At 43.7% G+C, this 23,380-nt stretch overlaps 1 protein-coding gene across 1 annotated transcript in view; it reads right to left on the reverse strand.

The window, feature by feature from the left end:
- LOC148515269 (pendrin-like) overlaps nt 1–23,380 on the reverse strand; it is a 95,232-nt gene that overhangs the window by 28,482 nt on the left and 43,370 nt on the right. Inside the window, exons 5-12 of the mRNA XM_088480260.1 lie at nt 22,339–22,517; nt 19,096–19,260; nt 18,840–18,992; nt 7,369–7,451; nt 4,625–4,772; nt 4,321–4,434; nt 409–486; nt 13–108 (exon numbers count right to left, since the gene is read on the reverse strand). Coding sequence (XP_088336386.1) covers nt 13–108; nt 409–486; nt 4,321–4,434; nt 4,625–4,772; nt 7,369–7,451; nt 18,840–18,992; nt 19,096–19,260; nt 22,339–22,517 — 1,016 coding nt within the window. The remainder of the gene's footprint in view (nt 1–12; nt 109–408; nt 487–4,320; nt 4,435–4,624; nt 4,773–7,368; nt 7,452–18,839; nt 18,993–19,095; nt 19,261–22,338; nt 22,518–23,380) is intronic.

The raw sequence follows: 23,380 nt of genomic DNA on the forward strand, positions 1-23,380 counted from the left end.
GCAGACACTTACTAAATCCCACTTGTTTTGTCTCCATAATCGTGGAATATCCACCACTTGCCAGAACATCCCTTTTAGATTGCATATTACAATTGCAGCCAAAACTGACTGTAATGATAAGACATAAATCCAATGTAAAAACTTTTGTACAGTCAATTCCAAGGCAAAGTATTAATAAAAAAAAAACCTTTGTACAGTGGATCTGTAATTCTGGGATCAATATAAGTGTATACTATTAAACATAATTGGATAGAGGGAATCTAAGTTTTCTGTCTTCTAATAACAATTGATAAAAAAAAGCAGACTATGAAATAAATATTTTCTAAAAGACTAACTACAATTCTTCTTCAGTGCATACATATATTTACATGATCATTATTGTGTCATATTAAAAAAGCAGTGACCTACCTTCTGCAGGGGTTCCAGGTATGTGCCAATTGACAACATTGAAATCATGACTACTGCAGCAGTAATCAAACCAGCAATCTGAATAAAGTAATAACATTTATTATGCTTAAAAAATAAAATTGAAATACATATAACATACATTTTTGAAAAGTATGCATTATATATTGTTATAAAATCCAATAGCATAGCAGATAAAATAAATACAGTTGATTACTTTTTCAGCACTAATTCTGAATAAAAACTATTGTAGATGGTGTATTTGCAAATGTTGATTAATATGATTAATCCACTTTGGACACATGTGCAATCAGAGTTAGTGTGACTATCTATATTAGGAGTGGGCAATAAGCAGCCCCCCAGAATTGCCCACCCCTGGTCTATATGTAGAAAACAACATACATATGTGTAGTGTACAAAGGGATGTATTTATGAAAACTGCTTCAATGAAAAATTTTGTTATAACCAGTCAGAGTCTGTACATTTTCTAGTGCTATTTACAAAATGAATCAATTTGTTAACTACACTATGAAGAGCAGGGTGATTCATTAATCTATTATCCACTGTGGTTTTTTGGTTTAATGGCCTAAAGCACAAAGCTGCAGCAGTAGTTAACACATGTAAAATAAGTGAGTGTCAGCACTCTCTGTAGGTAGGTGTGCCAGGCATGTAGCTGGCATTTCACTGTCTATCCATAGCTGTACAGAAATACCAGTAACCAATGGCTACTTAACTGCTAATGTATGATAACCCTGTTGCCTTTTAGTGACCACACACGTTCCCCACCAGCAGCTACATTGTTATTCCACTACCTTATGTTTCAGTTGTTCCCCATTCCTCTTATTGCATTCTGAGAATAGCTGTGTGCCTGATATTTTCCTTTGGTATAATGCACACTGCTACAGGACATACAGCAGCCAGGGCAAATGCAGGATTTCCAGAGGGGGTTTTCCAAATACCAGTATTGCAGTACTTGTACTACCACAATACCTGTATCATCTCAGAATGGTAGCAACAGATTCATAGAAATAAAATTATGCTTTATTCTTTTAATATTTATTTTCTTTTTGGAACGTGATGGTGTTACTGTAAGTCATCCTCAGATGGCATACAGCCCCTGATAATCTTCACAGTCTGCTGTTTTCACTCCAGTCTGTGAAGATATACACGGCAGACACTACAGCCAGCAAAGGGATCTATTCAGGTCCCTCCCTGCTGTAATTGCACTGCAGAGTTCCGGGGCACTGCAGCCCTGTGTACAGCCCACGCTGCCTCCTGCTCCTACTCACCTGTCACGTTCTTTTTCCCATCCACGGCGTCCAGGCTGCACTCCGGGTAAGAAGTGGAGGCAGGTGTGAGGGAGTGGGGGGGGGGGGGATGGGGGGGAGAGCGGCATGCACTCGGGGGAAAGCATGCGGGGACAGGATACAGCAGATGGGGGAGAGATAACAGAGTGCACACTGCTAAAAGTATGCAGGGGAAGTAGATACAGGTAACAGGAAGCGCAGATTCCTGGTGTTTGGGAATCTGCACAGGTGCATGACCCATGCTGCGCATGTGCAGAACAGGTATGGCAGCAGACTGTCAGTGATTGACAGTCTGCTGAAGGTTGTGGGCGGTTAGGGGGCGGCGATGCCCTCCGTCTCCCGCCATTGGGGATCCTGGCCTCTTTCTCTCATCTGCATGACGCAGATTATATGATGCTCTACTGGATAACGCAGCTCGGATAATTAATGCACAGGAGGCGTGATGCCTCCTATGCATTACCATATCTGCAAGGATCGCAACCCTACTGAATCAGGCTCACAGAGCATAAGGATGCCGGGGACAAGACACAGCAGCAGAGGGCGTTGAGATGGGAGGGGGAGAGAGACAACAGAGCGGACATCGGACAAAAGGATGCAGGGGGAGGAGAGATAATACAGAGGGCAGCGTGGGGCACAGCCGTCGGTAGCTGCGGGGTGGGGCTGCAACTGTGGGCAGGAGGGGGCACAGACACCGCAGTGGCGGGGTAATCCATAGTGACATGGCAGGGGTAGTGGGGAAATTATCACTTTTCCGAAAAGCTGACATTGCCAAGAGAGCAGATTTTCGGAAGTGATACTTCTGTTAATGAGGCATGATGAATGCCTCCAAACAGTTTTTTAAACTGGCAGCGATTTAAAACATAATTATCACAAGTGACAATTATGTAATGATGAATAGACCCCATGGGTAGACCGATGTAGAGGGATATACCTAAAGGGTAATCCTACCTCTGTTGGAGAGGCAGACATCGATCCCAGCCATGTACCTGGAGCTTGGGGGGGGTGGGCGGGGCAGTCAAGTAGTGATCAGTGGGTGCTCCAATCCAGCACCGACCTGCTATTGGCGGTCCACTCAGGAATAGGTGGATAGTTTGTGCTTTGGGGGGAGGGGCTATGTTGGGGCATGGCTATGTCACACACACCCCTCACGAAGACCCTGTGCACACCTATGCTAGAAAAGCTGGTTGACCTGCTCCCCACTATTAATTTGTAACAGTCTATGGGCTCCATTTAACAACAATACTAAATACCACAGCATATTTAGTTTAGTATAACAGTGTTACCTACAAATATGCTGCCAGTATTTAACAATACTTACCTGTTAGGCAAGGTCCAATGGCATCCTCCTCCAGCTCACCACCGCCAATGATGGGTTGTTAATGAGTCCGCATGTGCAAGGGGCGTCTGCACATACGCACTGCGCTTAAACCTTGCAAGACCACCTCTTAACCTGTATAGATAGCATAAGCTGTACAGTCAGAAACAGCAGTAAGCTAAGCTTACCGGTGTTTGCTAAATACAGAACGGATGTCTTAATGGATGTCATAATCCTTTTTGCGAGTGCTAAAGGGGTTATGATTCATTCTTAAATAGAGCCCTATGTGCTCGACTCACTAGCAGGTGCTTAATATACACTCTGTGCGCTGTATCCGCTGCTGCACGCAGTAGAGTGGATCAGTTGCGGCTCCAGGGGTGGGGCTGCAGTGCGGTCCAAAATTCAAATAGGGGAGTCACACCAACTGTTACCACTACTGCTGCCAAACATCACTGACAGTTGGTGTAGCTCCCCTATTTGAATTTTGGACTGCACTGCAGCCCCACCTCTGGAGCCACCATTGGAGTGGACCATGCAACAGTGTACAACAGCGCAGCTAACTCAGGTGATGCTGGGGGGTGGGGTTCAGCTCCTGCCAAATATCTTCTTTATGGCCAGCAATATGCAGTGTGTGGAGTATGATGCAGCCGGCAACAGGAGGTCTTGATTCCAGCACAGAGGGGGTTTCCAGGTACAGGACACGCCCTTTATGTGTGCCACTCAGCAGGGCTCTCTTTACCTTCTGTTTCATGCTTATTTGTATCATGAATGATCACCTCAATGTACAGAGTTATGTAATATGTTGGAGATTTATGAAATTAAGGTAAAGAGTAATAATAAAAAAAATCTGTATTTAGTATTTGAAGAGCAGGTTGTTACACATGCGTAAAGATTGCTTTGTGCCCTTTGGGCGCACTGGGCACAGGCATAGGAAGGATTTCTGTTGTTTAGTTAGTGCTCAGAAGAGCATAATGTATGTTCTGCTTGACCTGTCTTCTGCACAGTAAAATAAAACCTGTGTGTGACAGTTTTTCTGTCTCCTGCAAAATACTGAAACAAGGGCAGTACCCTGCCATATGGTATTGCTGGCACGGCTGGCATATATCCTGACTGAAACATCTTTGCCTACCACTCAACCATATCTAATACTCATTATATAATAAAATATAATATTGTATAATAATATTTTACTTATACTCACTGACGAGCGACCATGTTGAGCTCCTCTTAGTAGGTTATCTTTAGTATGAATGTACTATGAGTATGATTGGCCACCAGAAACTATGTTCTCACCTGGGTTTTCCCTCCGGTACTTTCTTGCACAGCACAACGAGACAGGGCGGTGGAGGCGCAAAAGCAAGAGAAGAAACCACTGAAAATATTGGTGATGCCAAATGCAATGAACTCCTATAAAGAACACATGAGGTTACCAAATCATTTCAAAGAGTAGATGACTTGTTTCAGTGCTTTGTGTGTTTTAGCTTCGCTTGTCCATGTTATGTTGGGTATATATGTGCAACTGATGATCTGCTATGCAGTGTACATGATCATTTCCTTTAGGGTGTTCTTGCAGGAATAATTATAGTCAGCATTGTACCTGGTTTCCATCTATCTCATAGCTGTACTTTATGGCATAAACTTTTCCCATAGAAACAGCTACGGCATATCCCAATATTCCAATGGAGAATGCCGGCACAATCATATCAGAATAAAGGCTCACGTCTGGCACCACAGGCGGTATGAAGCTAAACACAGAAAAGTCATATTAAGGTTCATACGGAATGTAAAACATATCAACACTGTTATAGGAATATTATGCAACACTGGGGGCAATTTCTTGTTCTCCAGTAATCATATAGCCCTGGTTGAAAGCACTGAATCAACTACCTGTTTTGTGCATATATTATATTTCCAGAAGCCAATAACATTGAAAAATAAATATCACATGAAGACACACCATATCAGTTAAGCATTTAAGGGAAGAATATTATTTACCCTAAAAACAAATGGATTTACCCACTAAAAGCTTTTATATTACATGTTTGCGTAATGTAAATGTCCTTGTTTTTTTAGTTGATGAAGTAAAGTTTTCATACTTGAAGGGGTTAGACTTCCACTGCTGGGCACAGCATATAGGACTTTATTTATCAACAAGTTTTATCATTCACAATGAGAAATAAAACGTTATGTGTATGATAACAATGCTCCAGCCAATCAGCTCCCAATTATCATCTGTTTGAAAAATGACAGTTGTGAGCTGGCTTGAGCACTATTTATCATACGCAAAAAGAAATGATAAAACTTGTTGATAAATGAATGCTATACACTGGGAGACAATGAAGCAGCTGGTGTTCCTGGTCAAAGAGGGCAGCACATGAATTTATGTTAGCAGTGCACCATGTAAAATCCTCACATCCGATCACACAATGTTCTCTTTGGTTTGGCCAGGAATGTCTGCTGCTTCATGCTTCCTTGAATAATGCCTTTTTTTTAATTATTATTATTAGTATATTTTTTAATAAGGCACCACAAGGGTACCATAGTGCAATACAATGGTATAAAACTGACAACAAGAAATAGAAGTACAGACTAAAACAAACAGTACAAAAATTTACATAGATATATAATTAAAGTGACCATTCAGCATAATTATGTAGAGAGGACAAAGAGGTTTGTTTACAATCTATAGCGGTTATGAGTAGACACAATGGGGAGAAGTGGGCAGAGACAGGTGAGTTATGCTGGGTACACACCTGAATGATACATCTATGGTGCATCAGCAGGTGTATACATCAGATATGTCTGTGAACGACGTCGTTCACAGACATATCTGATTGGCCCTGCAGCACAGATGATGCAAATATATCTAGTAGATATAGCGTTCCATCTGTCTGGCTGTATGGCCGACCCAGCATTATGTCTACTGCAGCAGCCATTGGGTGGGCATTTTCAAATCACTCTGCTGCCCACACACATTGGGCAGTCGATTGGTAAGTGTGTATGCACTTACCAATAATTTGCTAGGTGGGGGGACTAGGTGTTTGCCCAGCTTTAGACAGAGAGTTGTTAAGCAAGAATAATTTTAAGGGCATGTTTAAAGGCAGTATGAATGTCTAATGCAGGGGTGGGGAACCTTTTTTCTGCCGAGGGCCATTTTGATATATATAGCATTATACATGGGCCTGGTGCAGGCCATGCCCCTCCAAGTCACGTCACATGGGGGCGGGGCCACAATTACCGGTGACTACAGCAATGCCCGAAGCATCTTGAGGATGCTCCAGGGAGCTGTAAGGGCAGCAGTGTGACCATCTGAAGCATCCTAAGGATGTTCCTGGTGGCACTGCTGCATAGATTCTGGCTGCAGGGTGCCATTCTAGGCACCCTGCTAGCCAGATGAGGCTAGCAGAAAAAAGCTCTGAGGGCCAGACCAAATGATTCCGCTGGCCTTGTATGACCCTGGGCCTGAGGCTCCCCATCCCTGGTCTAATGGAACAAGGAAGGGTATTTCATAGGTTAGGAGCAGCCCAGGAAAAGCCCTGAATGTGAGAGTGGGAAGGAGGTGAGGAGGCAGTCATTAGCAGTGAAGAAATGAATTGTAGAGAGAAGTAGTGTGATTAATGACTTTGTAGGAGAGAGAGTTAGAATTTTATGCTGAGTGGTATAAAGTGCCAGGGGAGTGACTGCAGAGGTAGAGCAATGAGAAACAGTGGCGTAAATTCATCCCAGATGCCCGGAGGTAAGTTATAATTTGGTGCCCCCCCCGGTCACAGCCACTGACACTGTAATGTAACAATTCGGCATGCAGACAGGCTATAGATAGACGAAGGAAGCAGCTGATGGTCTGACATGGAGCTCTCCACTAGTGTATGGTGGCTTCTCAGGTTCCGGGAAGGGGTGCCATGTATTATGAGGCCGTGACAGTACACTCCGGGTACATAGTTACATCCCTAAGTGTGGTAAATATGTTGTGGACAATGGAGAGGTGCCCCTTCAGAGCTGGAGCCCGGCGGCAGGCGCCTCCATTGTCTCCCATAGTTCTGCCCCTGATGATAAAGGAAAATGAGTTGGGCAGCAGAGCTGAGGATAGAATGAAGAGGGCCATGGTGGGAGTTAGGAAGGCCAGATAGGGGCAGATTACTGCTATCAAGATGGGAATATAATGAGGGTTTGAATGAGAGTTTTAGTAGCATCCAGGGTGAGGAAGAGCCTGATTCTGGAAGAAGCCAGGAGGCTGAAGCATTGTATGATACATATATCAGTACTGTGAGTACAAATGGGAACATGTCCATGTAAAACATTTTTTAGGTGAAATGAATAGTTAGACCTTAAAATTACACATACCCACTTGGAACATTCTTCACAATGGCAGCATTATATGTCTCTTCCAAATTTACTCCATATGAAATCCCTGTAGCAATTATCACCTAAGGAAAAAGGAGCGTAAACATTTACACACACATACAGTCAGGTCCATAAATATTGGGACATTGACTGAATTTTCAGATTTTGGCCTCTATTCACCACCACAATGGTTTTGAAATGAAACAAACAAGATGTGCTTTAACTGCAAACTTTCAGATTTAATTTGAGGGTAATTACATCCAAATCGGGTGAACGGTGTAGGAATTACAACAGTTTCAATATGTGCCTCCCACTTTTTAAGGGGCCAAAACTAATGGGACTATCAACTCAAAAGCTATTTCATGGACAGGTGTGGGCTACTCCCTCGTTATTTCATTATCAATTAAGCAGGTAAAAGGTCTGGAGTTGATTCTAGGTGTGACATTTGCATTTGGAATCAGTTACTGTCAACTCTCAATATGAGATCCAAAGAGCTGTCACTATCAGTGAAGCAAGTCATCATTAGGCTGAAAAATCAAAACAAACCCATCAGAGAGATAGCAAAAACATTAGGTGTGGCCAATTCAACTGTTTGGAACATTCTTAAAAAGAAAGAACTCACTGGAGAGCTCAGCAACACCAAAAGACCCGGAAGACCACGGAAAATAACTGTGGTGGATGACAGAAGAATTATATCCCTGGTGAAGAAAAACCCCTTCACAACAGTTGGCCAAATCAAGAACACTCTCCAGGAGGTAGATGTATATGTGTCAAAGTCAACAATCAAGAGAAGACTTCACAAGAGTGAATATAGAGGGTTCACCACAAGATGTAAACCGTTGGTGAGCCACAAAAACAGGAAGACCAGATTAGAGTTTGCCAAACAACATCTAAAAAAGCCATTACAGTTCTGGAACAACATCCTATGGACAGATGAGACAAAGATCAACTTGTACCAGAGTGATGGGAAGAGAAGAGAAGGAAAGGAACTGCTCATGATCCAAAACATACCACCTCATCAGTGAAGCATGGTGGTGGTAGTGTTGTGGCGTGGGCATGTATGGCTGCCAATGGAACTGGTTCCCTTGTATTTATTGATGATGTGACTGCTGACAAAAGCACCAGAATGAATTCTGAAGTGTTTCGGGCAATATTATATGCTCATATTCAGTCAAATGCTTCAGAACTCATTGGACGGCGCTTCACAGTGCAGATGGACAATGACCCGAAGCATACTGCAAAAGCAACCAAAGAGTTTTTTAAGGCTAAAAAGTGGAATGTTATGCAATGGCCAAGTCAATCCCCTGACCTGAATCCGATTGAGCATGCATTTCACTTGATGAAGACAAAACTGAAGGGAAAATGCCCAAAGAACAAGCAGGAACTGCAGACATTTGCAGTAGAGGCCTGGCAGAGCATCACCAGGGATGAAACCCAGCGTCTGGTGATGTCTATGTGTTCCAGACTTCAGGCTGTAATTGCCTGCAAAGGATTTGCAACAAAGTATTAAAAAGTGAAAGTTAGATTTAGGATTGTTTAATTTGTCCCATTACTTTTGGCCCCTTAAAAAGTGGGAAGCACATATAGAAACCGTTGTAATTCCTACACCGTTCACCTGATTTGGATGTAATTACCCTCAAATTAAATCTGAAAGTCTGCAGTTAAATCACATCTTGTTTGTTTCATTTCAAAGCCATTGTGGTGGTGAATAGAGGACAAAATATGAAAATTCTGTCAATGTCCCAATATTTATGGACCTGACTGTATATTACATATTACAGTATATGACATACAATACATAAAGTATATATTGATGATAACAGATGTCTGTACAAAATAACTATGGGGCTTATTCATTAAACCTAAAAATTTGATGGAGATAATTAGGTTTAGAGCTCGCATGGAGTTATACCTAATTATAGGTGGAATTCATCATTCCACCTCTCCATAAGTATCTATTCCGAAAAGCTGTCATTTTTGCGATGACAGCTTTTCGGGAAATAGATACTTTTCCCTGCCTACACTACCTTATCGCATCTGGAAACAGTGCTGCGCATGCTTTGTTACACCTGTAAAACCAGCGCATGTGCAGCACTGCCTACAGATGCGGTAAGTTTGTGTACCCCCCCGACCCCCTCCGCTCACCTCCCCCCCCCCCCGACTTACCTGTCCGCGCAGCAGCCTCCGGCTCCTTTCTGCAGGTCTGTCATGTGGTTTCCCAGCAGACCACATGACAGATTAGAAAAAAAAAAAAAAAAATTTTCTTTTTCTAAACTTTCTTGTGCTCTGCTGGGGAGCACACATGTCCGACCAGTCTCCGGAGCCTGAGGACGGAGCAGAGCGCCGGAGGGACTCGTCGGAGGACCTGCACACGCGGATACAGGTAAGTCGATTCTGCTATTCGCCACCCCACAGTGGCAAATAGTAACTGCATCAAATTCCGAAAATTCTTAATTTTTGGAATTTGATGAATACCACAATTTCCACATCCCCATACTAATGTATGGGGAGTGTGGAAATTAACGCAGGGGAACTTAGCATGGAGATATCTGTGATATCTCCTGTGCTAAGTCTGTTCATGAATACTAAAATAACGTTATTTAAGGAAAATGTCCTTAAAAACGTTATTTTAGTGTTGATGAATAGGCCCCTATAACTGGCAAATTCTAATGTCCCTTCAGTTGATGCTTTTTTATTTTAGGTATATTTTACTTTCCCTGATAGTTTTACATTGTTGAATTGTACTTATTCAGAAGCAGGAAATTACCATAATATATAAGAAAGTTTAATACATTATAGGACTATTTGCAATAAGAAATAACTTTCACGAATAAGGTTTTTTAAAGTGGGTTTAGCACCTTTTGTTATTATTCCTACTCACATATTATTTCAGGAGATTTATGTGCTGGTCTTGTGAGAAGCAGTGACTTGTCCACTTGTTTCATTGTGTAAGGGCAGGACTTTATCTGACAGGGATAATGCCATGGTGGGAGTGGAAACAAGCAGGACACTACCTTATTAGAATCACGTAGTAGAAGTAGCTTGGACCTCTAACAGCACAGAGTGCAGACTGAGCTGTATTCAAATGTATTTCTAGGTAGGATAAAGTTTATACATCCAACTTGCTCTTAACTGCAAATGGGTAAAAATATCTGTCAAGATATGCTGTGGGAATATCAAGCTAGGTGGCGATAGTGAGCCATGGATTCTGTATGTAGCAGGAGGGATCCGCCTATAGAGGGAACAAAACAATGTGTGTCCACACCTAATGGCAGGTGAGTGGAGACAGGGCCTCATTCACCAAGGATCGCAACTGCTAAAGCGTACACAGATGGGAGATTGTTGCGTACTGCGCATGCATATGCATCTCAGTACGCAAATGCCATACTGCGATCAGGACTGCGAACGCAGTGAGTTCGCAGACCCATCACAGAGTGATTGACAGGAAGTACCATTTGGGGGTGGTGACGGGGGGTGTTCGGGCAAATGCAGGCGTACCCTCAACGCTGTTGCAGGGGCATGCATAAATTAGTCACTCCGATGGCTTCCGCAGTCTGAGGTCTCGTGTTCATTAGCAATTTAGTGGTAGGGTTATACCTGCCTTAAATGTACGAGTACTTTGTACTAAATGTACTTTGATGTTTTCAATGTTTAAGCTGTATTGCAAGGTATTACGGATATGTGAGAGGGGAAGTGGGCGTCTGCATGTTGTGCGTGCAAGTGCTTTGCGATTGCACATATTAGCATACTTTCTCAGCAGACCTGCATACGCATTTCCTACTGCTATCACATCAGCGATCCTTGCTGAATCAGGACCACAGTGCAGGTGGGACTGTACAGTCAAGAGTCCAGTGTGCCTGGAGGCCAGTGTGGGCTAGAAAGCCAGTGTCCAGACCTGCGGGGCAGGGAGAACCACAAAAACTCTAACACTGTGTGTATGAGGTTTTGGCAGCCAAGCCAGGCCCGAAGGCTTGTGGCCAGACCTGTGAGAGACAGGACTGAGACTTTTGAGAGACTGTTTGTATGCAGACTAGCTGCCCATTATAGATAGGGGTCAAGTAATGAGCTAGTGTCCTGAGTGAAGGCTAGGTTGGATTTGTTTCCAGTTTATGCTGTAAGCTGACAGTAAAGCTTAATTTATTTAATTTTTACCATGGAAGTTGCGTGTGGATCTTTTTTATGCACCTAGACCTAGACACTGCACCACTGACCCCTCTACTGAGCTAAAATGACCCCAGTATATCACAATGCCTACTTACAAATATTGCATTTGCCACAATGTATTCTCTTTGCCACAAATGCCCTCTCCTGCAATTCCCCTCCATTCTCCTCCATCTAATCCTTCACTTCTTACACAAAGAGTCCCAGCAGATCTCAATGTAAGTAGGATCCCCTCTCCTTCCTGGTCTTTTCCTGACTGCATTCCTCCTCCATCCACCTCCCCTGTGTCTCGGCTCCCCTTCTTTGTGTCTGTAACCGTCTCTTTGTATCTAACCTGTATGTGTACTAAAAATGTGTTTGTGTTATGACCTTCCCAATTTTATAATCAACATGATGTTGTCAGGCCTTGTAGGGAGACATTCTGTAACATGTCTAGACATTATAAAATGGTGGACACTGTTATTCATTGAGGAGATTAACTTTTAAAATGGAGACTTATCACCCACAAGTTTCAGTTTAGAAGAACAGGCATTTATGACGGGATGGTTTTCTCGTATGCAGTTGTGAAGGCTACGGCATCTTAGTTTCCGATGGCCATTCTCAGTTACTCAAAACTTTGATAATCGACTGATCTGCGTCCAATGCTGATCTTTTGTACGCAAGCGCTTGGATTTTTGAAGCCTGCTGTGGGCGTCTCAATGCAGATCTCGATGTCTGTGACATTTGCATATTTACGCACAATCACAGCGTACAAAGAGGCAGTCGTGACAGGATTTGCGTCGTCTCTGAATCTGGCATATACTGTATGTTTAAGGTCATGCTACCACTAACATCATCATCCAATTAAATATGTTCCAAATGTCACTAGAATACTCCCTTAGACTATGTGAACCAATTCAAAGTTTAGATAATGCTTTCTTTTGAAATTGATAAATGTACATGTTTCTGAGGTTGTTTGCAGAAAGCGTTCTATTTCACAAGTTTCGTAATTTGATAATTCTGCACACCTGTATACCAAAATAAATGTATACAGTACTTTGGAAAACTCTGAAAGTATACTACAATTATTTCACATTAATACATCACTGTCACCCCTTCCCATATGATTCCTCTCCTTTTTCTCCCATCGGCTCCTACAAACCACTAGCAACTTGCACCAAACCTTCTCCTCATCTTATTTCCTGCTCTTCTGGTCAACGTGACTGGAAAAAGCAGTGCTGGTTGCTGCCAATAAGTAGCTATGGGGACAAACAGTGCAACCCTGTCCACCACTACATAACTGTACCTAAGGATGACAGGTAAGCACAATTGTCTTATATTCAATCATTTTTGCAGGGTATCACAATAAGAAACTTTAAGCCTAGGGCAGCACAGATGGCGTAGTGGTTATTACTACGCCCTCACAGGACTGAGGTTTTGGATTCAATACCCACCAAGGCCCAAAATCTGTGGCGTATGTATGATTTCCCCATGTTTGCGTGGGTTTCCTCTGGGTTTCCTCCCACAATCCAAAAGCATACTGGTAGGTTAATTGGATTCTGACTAAAAATGAAATTCACCCTAGAGTATACTGTATGTGTGGGTACATGTGGTAAGGAATATGGATTGTAAGCTCCATTAGGGCAGGGACTGAAGTAACTGGCCAAATATTCTCTTTAAAGGGCTGCAGAATATATGTCCGCTATATAAATAACCAAGACCTAAGCGCAAACTTTATACTTGTTTAATAATGTTTCTGTGAGTAAGGAGCATCTAGTTCTAGTCTTTATTTAGCTTCTAATAAAGTTGTAATGGTTGTGTCTATACATAGTAATTTCTTGGAGAAATGTACTCCTTGGAACTGTGTTTAACTTTGAACCATACATGCCTACTCTTCCGGAACAGACGGGAGGCTCCTGAAAATCGGGTGGTGCTCCCGGCAGCTCGGAAAAGTGGGCAAATGTCCCGGCCAGCCTCCACCCCCCACATTGCCCCGGGGGGGCGATGAAGCGATTTGCACTGAATCGATCATTGTTGCCCGGTTCCCTGCTTCACAATGCCGATAATTGTGAAGAGGGGACGGGGCCACAATGATGCAATTGTGCGGTCACGCCCCCACTCCACCCCTAATGTTGCATCATCTCCCTGTCACGCCTTTTTCATGCCACGCCACGCCCCCCAGCAATAGAAGCATGGCTTCTCCCTCCCAGAGGGAGAGAGTTGAATGGCGATATGTATAGTATGAACTATGGAGACGAAAAAAAACATTTTTGAATTTTTGCTTGTCTGTTCATTCCGGTATCACGCAAAAACTATGGGATAAATTTGGATTGCATTTTCAATATTGTAAAGTTTAGTCACCTAGAAATAAACGGATTCAGTATGATTTAACGCCGGCCGCATGGCCGGCAGTTCAAATCCCGACAGCGGCATCCCGGCAGCAGTGAAAATCCCTATCATCGAAAGGTAAGTATTGACTAACCTATTCTACCCCCTAACCCTAACCTTTTCTTAGGGTGTCTAACCCTTACCTCCCCCCAAATGCCTAACCCAAACCCCCCCTCTAAGTGCCTAAACCTAACCCCCCCTTCCCCGCTGCCTAAACCTAAGACTCCGGGGGGGACCTAACCCTAACCTCCCACCGGGGGTGCCTAACCCTAACCCTCCCTTCCCCTAGCCTAAACTTAACCTACCGGGAGGGTGCCTAACCTTAAGACCCCCCTGGGAACCCTAAACCTAACCATCCCCCCCTGCGGCTGTCCGCGCCCGGTTTACCTTCGATTGGTAAGCTGGGTGTCGGGCTCCCGGCATAGGGAAAATGACAGGCGTAGGGATATCGACGCCTGTCATTTAACCCTTGCGGGGATTAGACAGTGAGGTAAGTATTATCTCGATGTGACATAAGGGAGAGGAGCAATGAAGGAAAAAACAGACGTTTGACACTCGGCGTGTGCAATGTGCAGGTTCCTCGAGCCAGAAATGAACAGATGTATATAAACATAATTTTGTTGGGGGGACAAATACACTTCTAGGGACTGTTTATGAATTATGGAGACAAAAGATTTTTTTTTTCGGAATTTGCACAGGCACCTCAAGTCCAAAATGGCTATATGTATATGTATATATACATACATATATATATATATATATATACACAATATATTGCACACCCGAACGCAAACAGTTATGTATTTATGCACATATGTATATATATATATATATATATATATATATATCTCAAGATCTATATTGCAGGAAAATCCAACTATATATTAAGCACTAATCAGGCAGCTTATCTTGACTCATGAAGTTGCAGTATACATGTCAATGCAGTAGATGGCACACCAAGACAAATACTATATAGAGTCAGTGCTCATGTTATTTGCAACCTTTCGGTGTTACTGTAGGTTAAGTGGCTTGCTCATGAGTTAGTAGCCCCAAGCATCTTTCTGTGTTAATCCCTGAAGGAAAAACTGCAATTATTGTTTACAAAGACATTTTGTCATCAATGTCTACAGTATAAAATATACATCACAATATTAGTTGCTACTGTTGTTTTTGTAAAATTAGTTCCGCTGAGCAATAACAGACATCCACTCGAGCGAAGCTGTAGGCACATGCTAGTATTTAAATATATTTATAAGAATGTCCACCGAAGGTCAATGTAATACAATATATTAACATGGGAAAATGCACTTTATGTTAACAGCATGAGTAAAACAATATCATTACATTACGACATGTTATCAATTGGTAATATTCATCTTATTATTAACTTGTAATCACAAAAAACCTAAAAATAAAGTTCTGATTTTGGTCATTATTTAATGTCAATTCGATATAATTTAGACTCCTCTACTCACTAAATATAGTTTACAAGACTTGAATTGTCGCTAGGTGGTTGCTGGTGTCAGATTTTATATAACCGGAAATGTATACAGTTATTCTGTGAGTTGGCCATACACTGGACAATCCGATCACTCAGCTGCAGATTCACAGTACACCAACATAGTCATGTGTTGCCAAATATGAAAAATTAAAGCAAATAAAAATACCAAAGGCACAAGTGAGCAAGGAATACTAACTTAGGAGGACCTTATTCCACAGTGGTGGGGATTGAAAACACTAAAGTATTACTATATCATTTTTACAATTAATTCTAAACATGCGGAGGTCAGTGGCAGACGCCGGATTTCTAGAGGGGGGTTTCCAAATGTTTGATTTTAGAGTGAGTGTGGCCAGTCCATGAAGAGGGCAGAATTAGTACTCAACCATTTTTAATATGCATCATACAAAGTGTATTGTGTGTCATAATTCCAGCATATGCAGGACCAGTGATCACAGTAAGCCATTAGATGCGGCAGTAGGGCCATCCTGCCTGAGCTGGATGTATTTATTTTAGATGTGGGCACCACTCCAAGTAATTCCAGGAGCCTGGAGGAGCAGCAGAAGAATCTAGCACTGCCCTGGACATATATGTACATATTGGGCTCTTTAGCAGTGCATCCCTGACAGTGCATGTTTTTCAGATCTCCTAGTTGGTGCACAGGTTATTTATTACTGTCTGATACATGTTAAAAGATCCACAGGTGGTGCTAATTATTTCATTTGTGATACTGAGAAGAACATGCAGCACTAGCAAAATTCTATTACAGTATACTACTATTTCTACTGTGTTCATGTGTGTGCTCAGGAGGGGGTTTTCCAGGTAGACAGAAACCCCCCTGCGTTTGCCTATGGAGGTAGTGAAGCCTTTGGCTTGAACCATCTGAATATAGTGGCCGGTATATGTATGTGACAGAATGTGAGTACACAGTGATCTTTTATTTGTGAAAGATCAGACAGAAATGTATTAGCTTGGTTAGCGAGTGACAACACACACAGGGCCTGATTCAGAGATGGAAGGATTTGCAGAGCCGCACACAAGCCGCTGTGCAAATCTGTCCATCTCAGATGCAAATACAGAAGGAGATGTCAGACACAATCAACGTCGCAGGCTGAGATCACCACTGCAACCATATGACCTTTGCAGAGCCATAACTAGACTTTTTGGTGTCCTGTGCCAGAAAGAGCATTGGCGCCCCCCTCATTTTTCAAAGGGACATAATGCACCCAAAAGAGGGCCAGGGCTTCATGGGGAAGGGCCAGGGAAGAGATAGGGGAGGCCAGGAGATGCTGGGGATGAAATAAGAAAAAGCTACAAGCAAGAATGATAATAAACAGAAATTTGACGGGCCCAAACAGCGCCCCCTGACCTGTGGTGCCCTGTGCGATGGCATCGGCAGCACTACCCTAGCTACGGCCCTGGACCTTTGGTCAGGCTGTGTGAGCTGAAGCTTCCCACAGCCTCCCCGGGTGTCTCCTCAGGTGCTGACCACATAAGAGGCCAGGAATCTACGCCCGCCGACTCAGACCCTGACCTTGTCCCTCCCGAAAAAGGGGACCTCATTTCCGGGAACGGTCACCAGACACGCCCCGCTCTGCCCTCCAAACGTGGCATGCTGCGGCTTTACCAAGCTCCGAAAAGCTGAGTATTCTACGGCACAGGTTCGGAAATTCTGTCCTCAGGACCACAAACAGTGCATGTTTTCCAGGTCTCCTAACAGAAATACAAGTGAAATAATTATCTGCACCTGTGGATCTTTTAAAATGTGTCAGTGAGTAATGAATGCACCTGTGCACCTGCTGGGTGACCTGGAAAATGTGAAGTGTGTGGGGTCCTGAGGATCGAGTTTGAATATCACTGGTCTATGGGCTACATTTTTCACATTTGTTTCAGAGAGGGATCCTTTCTGATCATGCGTCCCTCTGGCCTCTCATGTCAAGTAGCTGAAGCAAATTACTTCACTTTATATACTTTGCAGAGACAGACTCCTACCATCGTAAATGTCTCTGCATGAAAATAATGATGAATTCCTCTGATACATAAATTCTTATTGCTGCAATATCAGCAATAATTAATTATAATAATTGCAGATAAAATGCGGTTATACATATATACAGGGCCAAAACTAGAGTTTTTGTCACCCGGCATAAGGCAGTAATGTATCTCCATAACTATAAACTCTGGGCCTGATTCAGTAAGGATCGCTATTGCGATTGCAATAGCGATTACGCACAGTCTCACTGCGAAGATATGCTAATGATTGCAATCGCAATGCAGTCGTGGCCTGTTTCCCCCCTCCCTCCCTGTTTAACTGCAGCAGTCTGTGTGGAATCGGTATGATTCGGTTCAAATCCCGACAGCGGCTGCCCAACAAGGATGAAAGTCCTGATCGTCCCTAGGTAAGTATTCACTAACCTAATTCTACCCCCTAACCCTAACCCTCCCTTAGGGGTGCCTAACCCTAACCTTCCCCCCCAGTGCCTAACCCTAATCCCCCCTCTAAGTGCCTAAACCTAACCCCCCCTTCCCCGCCGCCTAAACCTAAGTCCCCTGGGGGGGTGCCTAACCCTAACCCTCCCTCCCCCTAGCCTAACCCAAACCTCCCGGGGGGGTGCCTAACCCTAAGTCCCCCCAGGGAGCCCTAAACCTAACCCTCCCCCAGCGGCTGTCCGTGCTCGGCGCCCAGCATCACTTCGATTGGGATGGTGGGCACCAGTCTTCCGGCGTCGGTAAAATGACAGGCGTCTAGATTTAGACGCCTGTCATTTAACCCTCACTGGGATTAAGCAGTCGGGAAGCCGGCTGTCGGACTGCATACCGTCTGGATCTCTCCTCCTATATCTCTGCAGCAGCAGCCTGTGTTTGTGTTACCCCTCCCACCACCACCACTTACCTGGACCTTCTCCTTGCTCCTCCTTAAGGCAGTGGCAGGCTTCTCACACACTGTTCTTCAGCACGCGCGATATCATGATGTCACGCTTGCAGAGCAGATAGGGAGAACAAATAATTTATTGTGCCTGGTGATCCCAGTCCCTCTATGCCTGCGCCCTGCTGATTAGTCCAGCCGCACAGGTACGGAGCCCGGTCACAATCACCATGCTGAACATCAGCTAAAGAAGGGTCAGGGTAGCTCCTGCCAGGGGGTCCTCTGAGAGAGGGAGTCCTTATTCCGGCTTACCCTGTGATTCCTACCCCCATCATGGCATGCTTCCGACTCATCACAGGTTTCCCACTTCTTGGCTCCGACCGTCCCAGCACCCCTCAAATAAAGTGCCCCCCTAGTCCTCCCCCTAGTCGCGGCTCTGATATATAGGCCCCTTAACGTTAATGATACTTTTTCCTCATACTCACGCTGAAGCTTAAAGATGGTGACTATCACATGAAATTAATTAAATTCACTGGAGAGATTCCCTTTAACTGATTACTCTTACAATATTTAACTTACCACAATTGCTTCAATGGGAACAGGAATGCGTAGAACATGTTTGTATCGCTCATTTAATTCTTTCACCGCCAAACATGTCACTAAAGTTAGAAATGCAGCAATCATATCAGCGAAGTTTGTTTTACTAATGTTGGCAAAGATGTCAATAGTTGTCTAAATAAAAATAATAATGAATAATTAGTGTTTTTACCATAAAGCAAAACATTTAAATAAATTCCTTTTTTTCATGAATCAGCAAAAGATTTCATGCACTTACATAAACCACGGACAACACTCCACTGTAGTTTGTTGATGGTATATTGAAAATCAGTTTGATCTGTGAGAGGAACACTTTAAAAGCAGCAGCCGTGGTAAACCCTCGAACTAGCGGATCCCCCAGGTACCTTATAACAAATCCAAATTGAAGAGCCCCTAATACAAGCTGACAGCAAAAAATGGATAGTTACTTTGTTTATTCTCCAAAATATATCACAGTGCTAGAAGGTCTACAACACAATGGTGCTGGTTCTGAGTCGCACGCTGCTGCAATTGCTTTATCGTCTTTTAGCGTAGTCGCATTTTATGCCGATTCTAGTAATAGCCCTTCCTCTTGTGTACTAACATTCATCTGCATGAGCAAGGACTGGGACGCCCACTTGGTGCATCTCTAGATGCAACAATCCCGCTTGCTACGTCTTTAGATGCTACCATCAGGTGCACTATGGAAACTTGCGTCTGCCCCATTCTAGGTGTAGAATCTCCATCAGAATATGGCCTCCAATGTAAGCAATTAAGTGTCTGAGTTCACAACCAGTAATGCGATACTTCCATAACACGCTCCTAAAACTCTGACTATTTGCATGAACATCAGTATTGAGTGCAACTCAGAATCAGGTCCAAAGGCAGGGGTTTTTTTTTATCTGGCTTTGTTATTGGAATGTCCTGGACATAGTATTATAAATCTATAGCATTAAAGACCATGGGCCAAATGATATAGGAAGAGTTCTAGAAAATGTGAGAGTTTAGCAGTAACCTCTCCCACTGTCACATTGGTCGAGTTTTATCTTCAATGTGGGAAAACATCTGGATGAGAGTTTAAATCGTGAGAGTTTTTTGAGTCTAAAACCATGTGAGTTTCCATGTTCTCATGTTTCTAACCTCTCACACTATTACATTTGGCCCCATATATCACGCATATACCACAAAGCAAACTGTAGAATTATCATAAGTAAAGTAATATTCATATTCTCCCTTTGGGGGCTAATAATATATATATTGCACTTTGCAATCTTGAAACAAGTTACAGTCTACTAACTGATGAGGCTAAGAGACAAGGGCTGGGGAAGGTGATGAGGGGCTAAGGAAGGTGATGAAGGGCTAAGGATGATGATGAATGCTGAGGGTGGTTCAGAGGGACAGAAGATGGTGGTGAGGGAATGGCATCTGAGGATAGTGGTGAAGGCTGAGGATAGTGGTGAGGGGCAGAGGACGGTGATGAAGGGCTGAAGTGTCAAGGGTTGAGGACGGTTATGAGGTTCTGAGGGCCCGGGTAAGTGAGGGAGCAGGACCAAGTTCCAACCCACTGGCTGGTCTGCCCTCTCTGTAGGGAGACATTCACTGGTCTGGACTTTCTGGAGTGACTGGAGGCACTCACTGGTCTGGAGGCTGGTCTTTTGCTATTAGCTCCGCAGCTGTCTGTGACAGCCAAGCCGGTGAGGTCACTCAGTCTTCTCTAGGGGTGGGGAGAATCAATGTGTGTATTATTTATTTTTTCCTGTGGGGGCAATCATAAAATAACTGTGTTTTATTTTTATCCTGTGTAGGCCAATGTGTGTGATTTTTCCCTGTGGGGGCTTCTTTTTCTTGTGTGTTGCTTTTTGTCTGCACATGCAACTGAGTTGCACAGCACATGTGTCCCGTTGGTGTTTGTACAGATTCAGATGCATGTACCAAGTAGTGTAGTGTATTAGAAATGTGTTGGGCTTTCCTAGGCGGTTACAGGTGGTTAATTAGATGCAGATGTAACTTACTATGGGCGTGTTATTGGAGTGACATGGGCGTGTTGCTTAAAGTGGTTGTGTACAGAGACGCTGACATTGGAGGCCATATAGAAGATCTTCACCTAGCATAGGACTTGTAACATTTTCAATGGTGCAACCGATGATGGTGTCTAAAGATGCACAAAGCATGATTGCAGCATCTATAGACATTGACAGTGGGCACGCTGACTGCTCCAGTGCCCCCGTTCTGTCCCTACAACTGCCAGCGACGCAGCTATAGTAAAGTCCACACACACTGCCGCAGGCCACCCTTGCTATACCCCTACACCCACCGGCCGCCACTAAAGTAAAGTGATATGGCATATGCCAGGTCACCTCGCGCACTGCTGCCCCCGCCCCCCTCTGCCACCGCTAGGATGACCCAGCATATGACAAGTCACCTCCTACTTATTGCCCCAGTGTCTCTCCGCTCTGTCCCTATATATGTGTATGTTTCTAATGTTGACATCCAAAATGTTGACACAAGAATCTGGATATGGTATGAATGTCGACATTGAAAATATGTTCATTCATTTTCTATTCACAAATTCTATTGTTGAGAATTTCAACAATAGAATTGCAACAGACAATTTTTGGAGAATTTTAGGGTTAGGCTTTGGGTTGGGGTTAGCCTTAGGGTTAGGCTTTGGGTTGGGGTTAGCCTTAGGGTTAGGCTTAGGGTTAGGCTTTCGGTTGGGGTTGGAGTTAGCCTCAGGGTTAGGCTTTGGGTTGGGGTTAGAATTAGGGTTAGGCTTTGGGTTGGGGTTAGAATTAGGGTTAGGCTTTGGGTTGGGGTTAGCCTTAGGGATAGGCTTTGGGTTGGGGTTAGACTTAGGGTTAGGCTTTGGGTTGGGGTTAGCCTTAGGGTAAGGCTTTGGTTTGGGGTTAGAATTAGGGTTAGGCTTTGGGTTGGGGTTAGCCTTAGGGATAGGCTTTGGGTTGGGGTTAGACTTAGGGTTAGGCTTTGGGTTGGGGTTAGCCTTAGGGTAAGGCTTTGGTTTGGGGTTCACTTTAGGGTTAGGCTTTGGTTTGGGGTTAGCCTTAGGGTTGGGATTATCCTTAGGGTTAGGCTTTGGGTTGGGGTTAGCCTTAGGGTTAGGCTTTGGGTTGGGGTTAGAATTAGGGTTAGGATGCGATTAGGATTAGGGATGGGCTGTAATTAGGGTTAGGATCAGGATTAGGATACTCACCTCAGGAGTGATAATCTGTATGCTTGAAATGCAGTTTGTCGCCATTTACAATGTTGACATTCTGGCAATGTCGACATTGTGAATGTCAACCTGCCGACCTCCCATCAATGTCGACATTTTGAATGTCGACAATCTGGTGTTAACATTCTGAATGTCCACAATTACTACCACACCCTCACAAAATCACTCCAGCAAATGCAATGCCTATGGTGTACAAAAAAGGTGCATTCTTGCAGAAATTGTTGTGACTGCACTGAGCAATGAATTCATAAAAGACATAACATGCACTACCTGTACGATTCCAATGAAGAAGCATAGTGTACTTGAAATTACAACTCTTGCAGCATCCCGGGCTTCAAAGTCTATATTTGTTTCATTTAGATCTGTAGAGTTGATGATTAAGAACTTTTCATCTGGAGCCATAGTAACCACAACTTGTCCCACCATTAAACAGATAACTGGGAATGGTCCTGTTGGTGTAAATTGTAGGTAAAGTTTTTGTTTTTTTTCATTAATGGAAATACACCCCCATAAACAGATGGTCTCAAAGCAGCACATGTTTACTCAAAACTGTACGTGGTACTCAAGTCAAAGAAATGACTAAGGGAGTTAATCATGGCTCAGAGAGATGGAAAGTTGTATAAATGAGCTGAAGGGGATGAAGTCTGGGGGGTAGATGTACTAAGCCATGGAGAGGGATAAAGTGGAGAGAGATAAAGCTTCAACCAATCAGCTCCTAACTGTCATGTTACAGGCTGTGATTGAAAAATGACAGGAGCTGATTGGTTGGTACTTTATCTCTCTCCACTTTATCACTCTTCATGGCTTAGTACATCTCCCACTGGATGTCTGCAGTCACTATGTAGATACCAGAAGGCCAGCGCCAGAATCTTAATATACTGTAATTAACATCAGTGGTGGCTCCTACCTCCGATGGGGTCTGCTGTTCTGTTTTCTGTTGGTCTAAAACGTGCAGCTGGCTTGTGCACATGCATGGGATTGCGATCCCTCAAACACACAAAAATTGACAAGCAGCCCAGGCTGTTAGGAAATGCATCGGCTGCAGCCCCTAGAAGCCAGATAGGGCTGTTGTTATAGCAGGAGAGTGGCTTCCCATTGGAAGCACTCTCTCTGCTAATAGCAGTCCATACTAGCAGTCCCAGGGGACAACACACCTCTCCCTGGGACTGTCTTTCTGTGATTAGCAGGGAGCGTATCCAATGGGAAGTTACTGCAACTGCTAGGTAGTCTCTGTGGGTGGTAGATTTTACTGGGGGAGCTGTCAGCCCTAAGGTAAAATCCACCACTGGGTAAAATGCTATTTACAGCATTT

This window comes from Taudactylus pleione, unplaced genomic scaffold (assembly GCF_031769625.1).
Source record: "Taudactylus pleione unplaced genomic scaffold, aTauple2 ptg000251l, whole genome shotgun sequence".
NCBI lineage: Eukaryota > Metazoa > Chordata > Amphibia > Anura > Myobatrachidae > Taudactylus > Taudactylus pleione.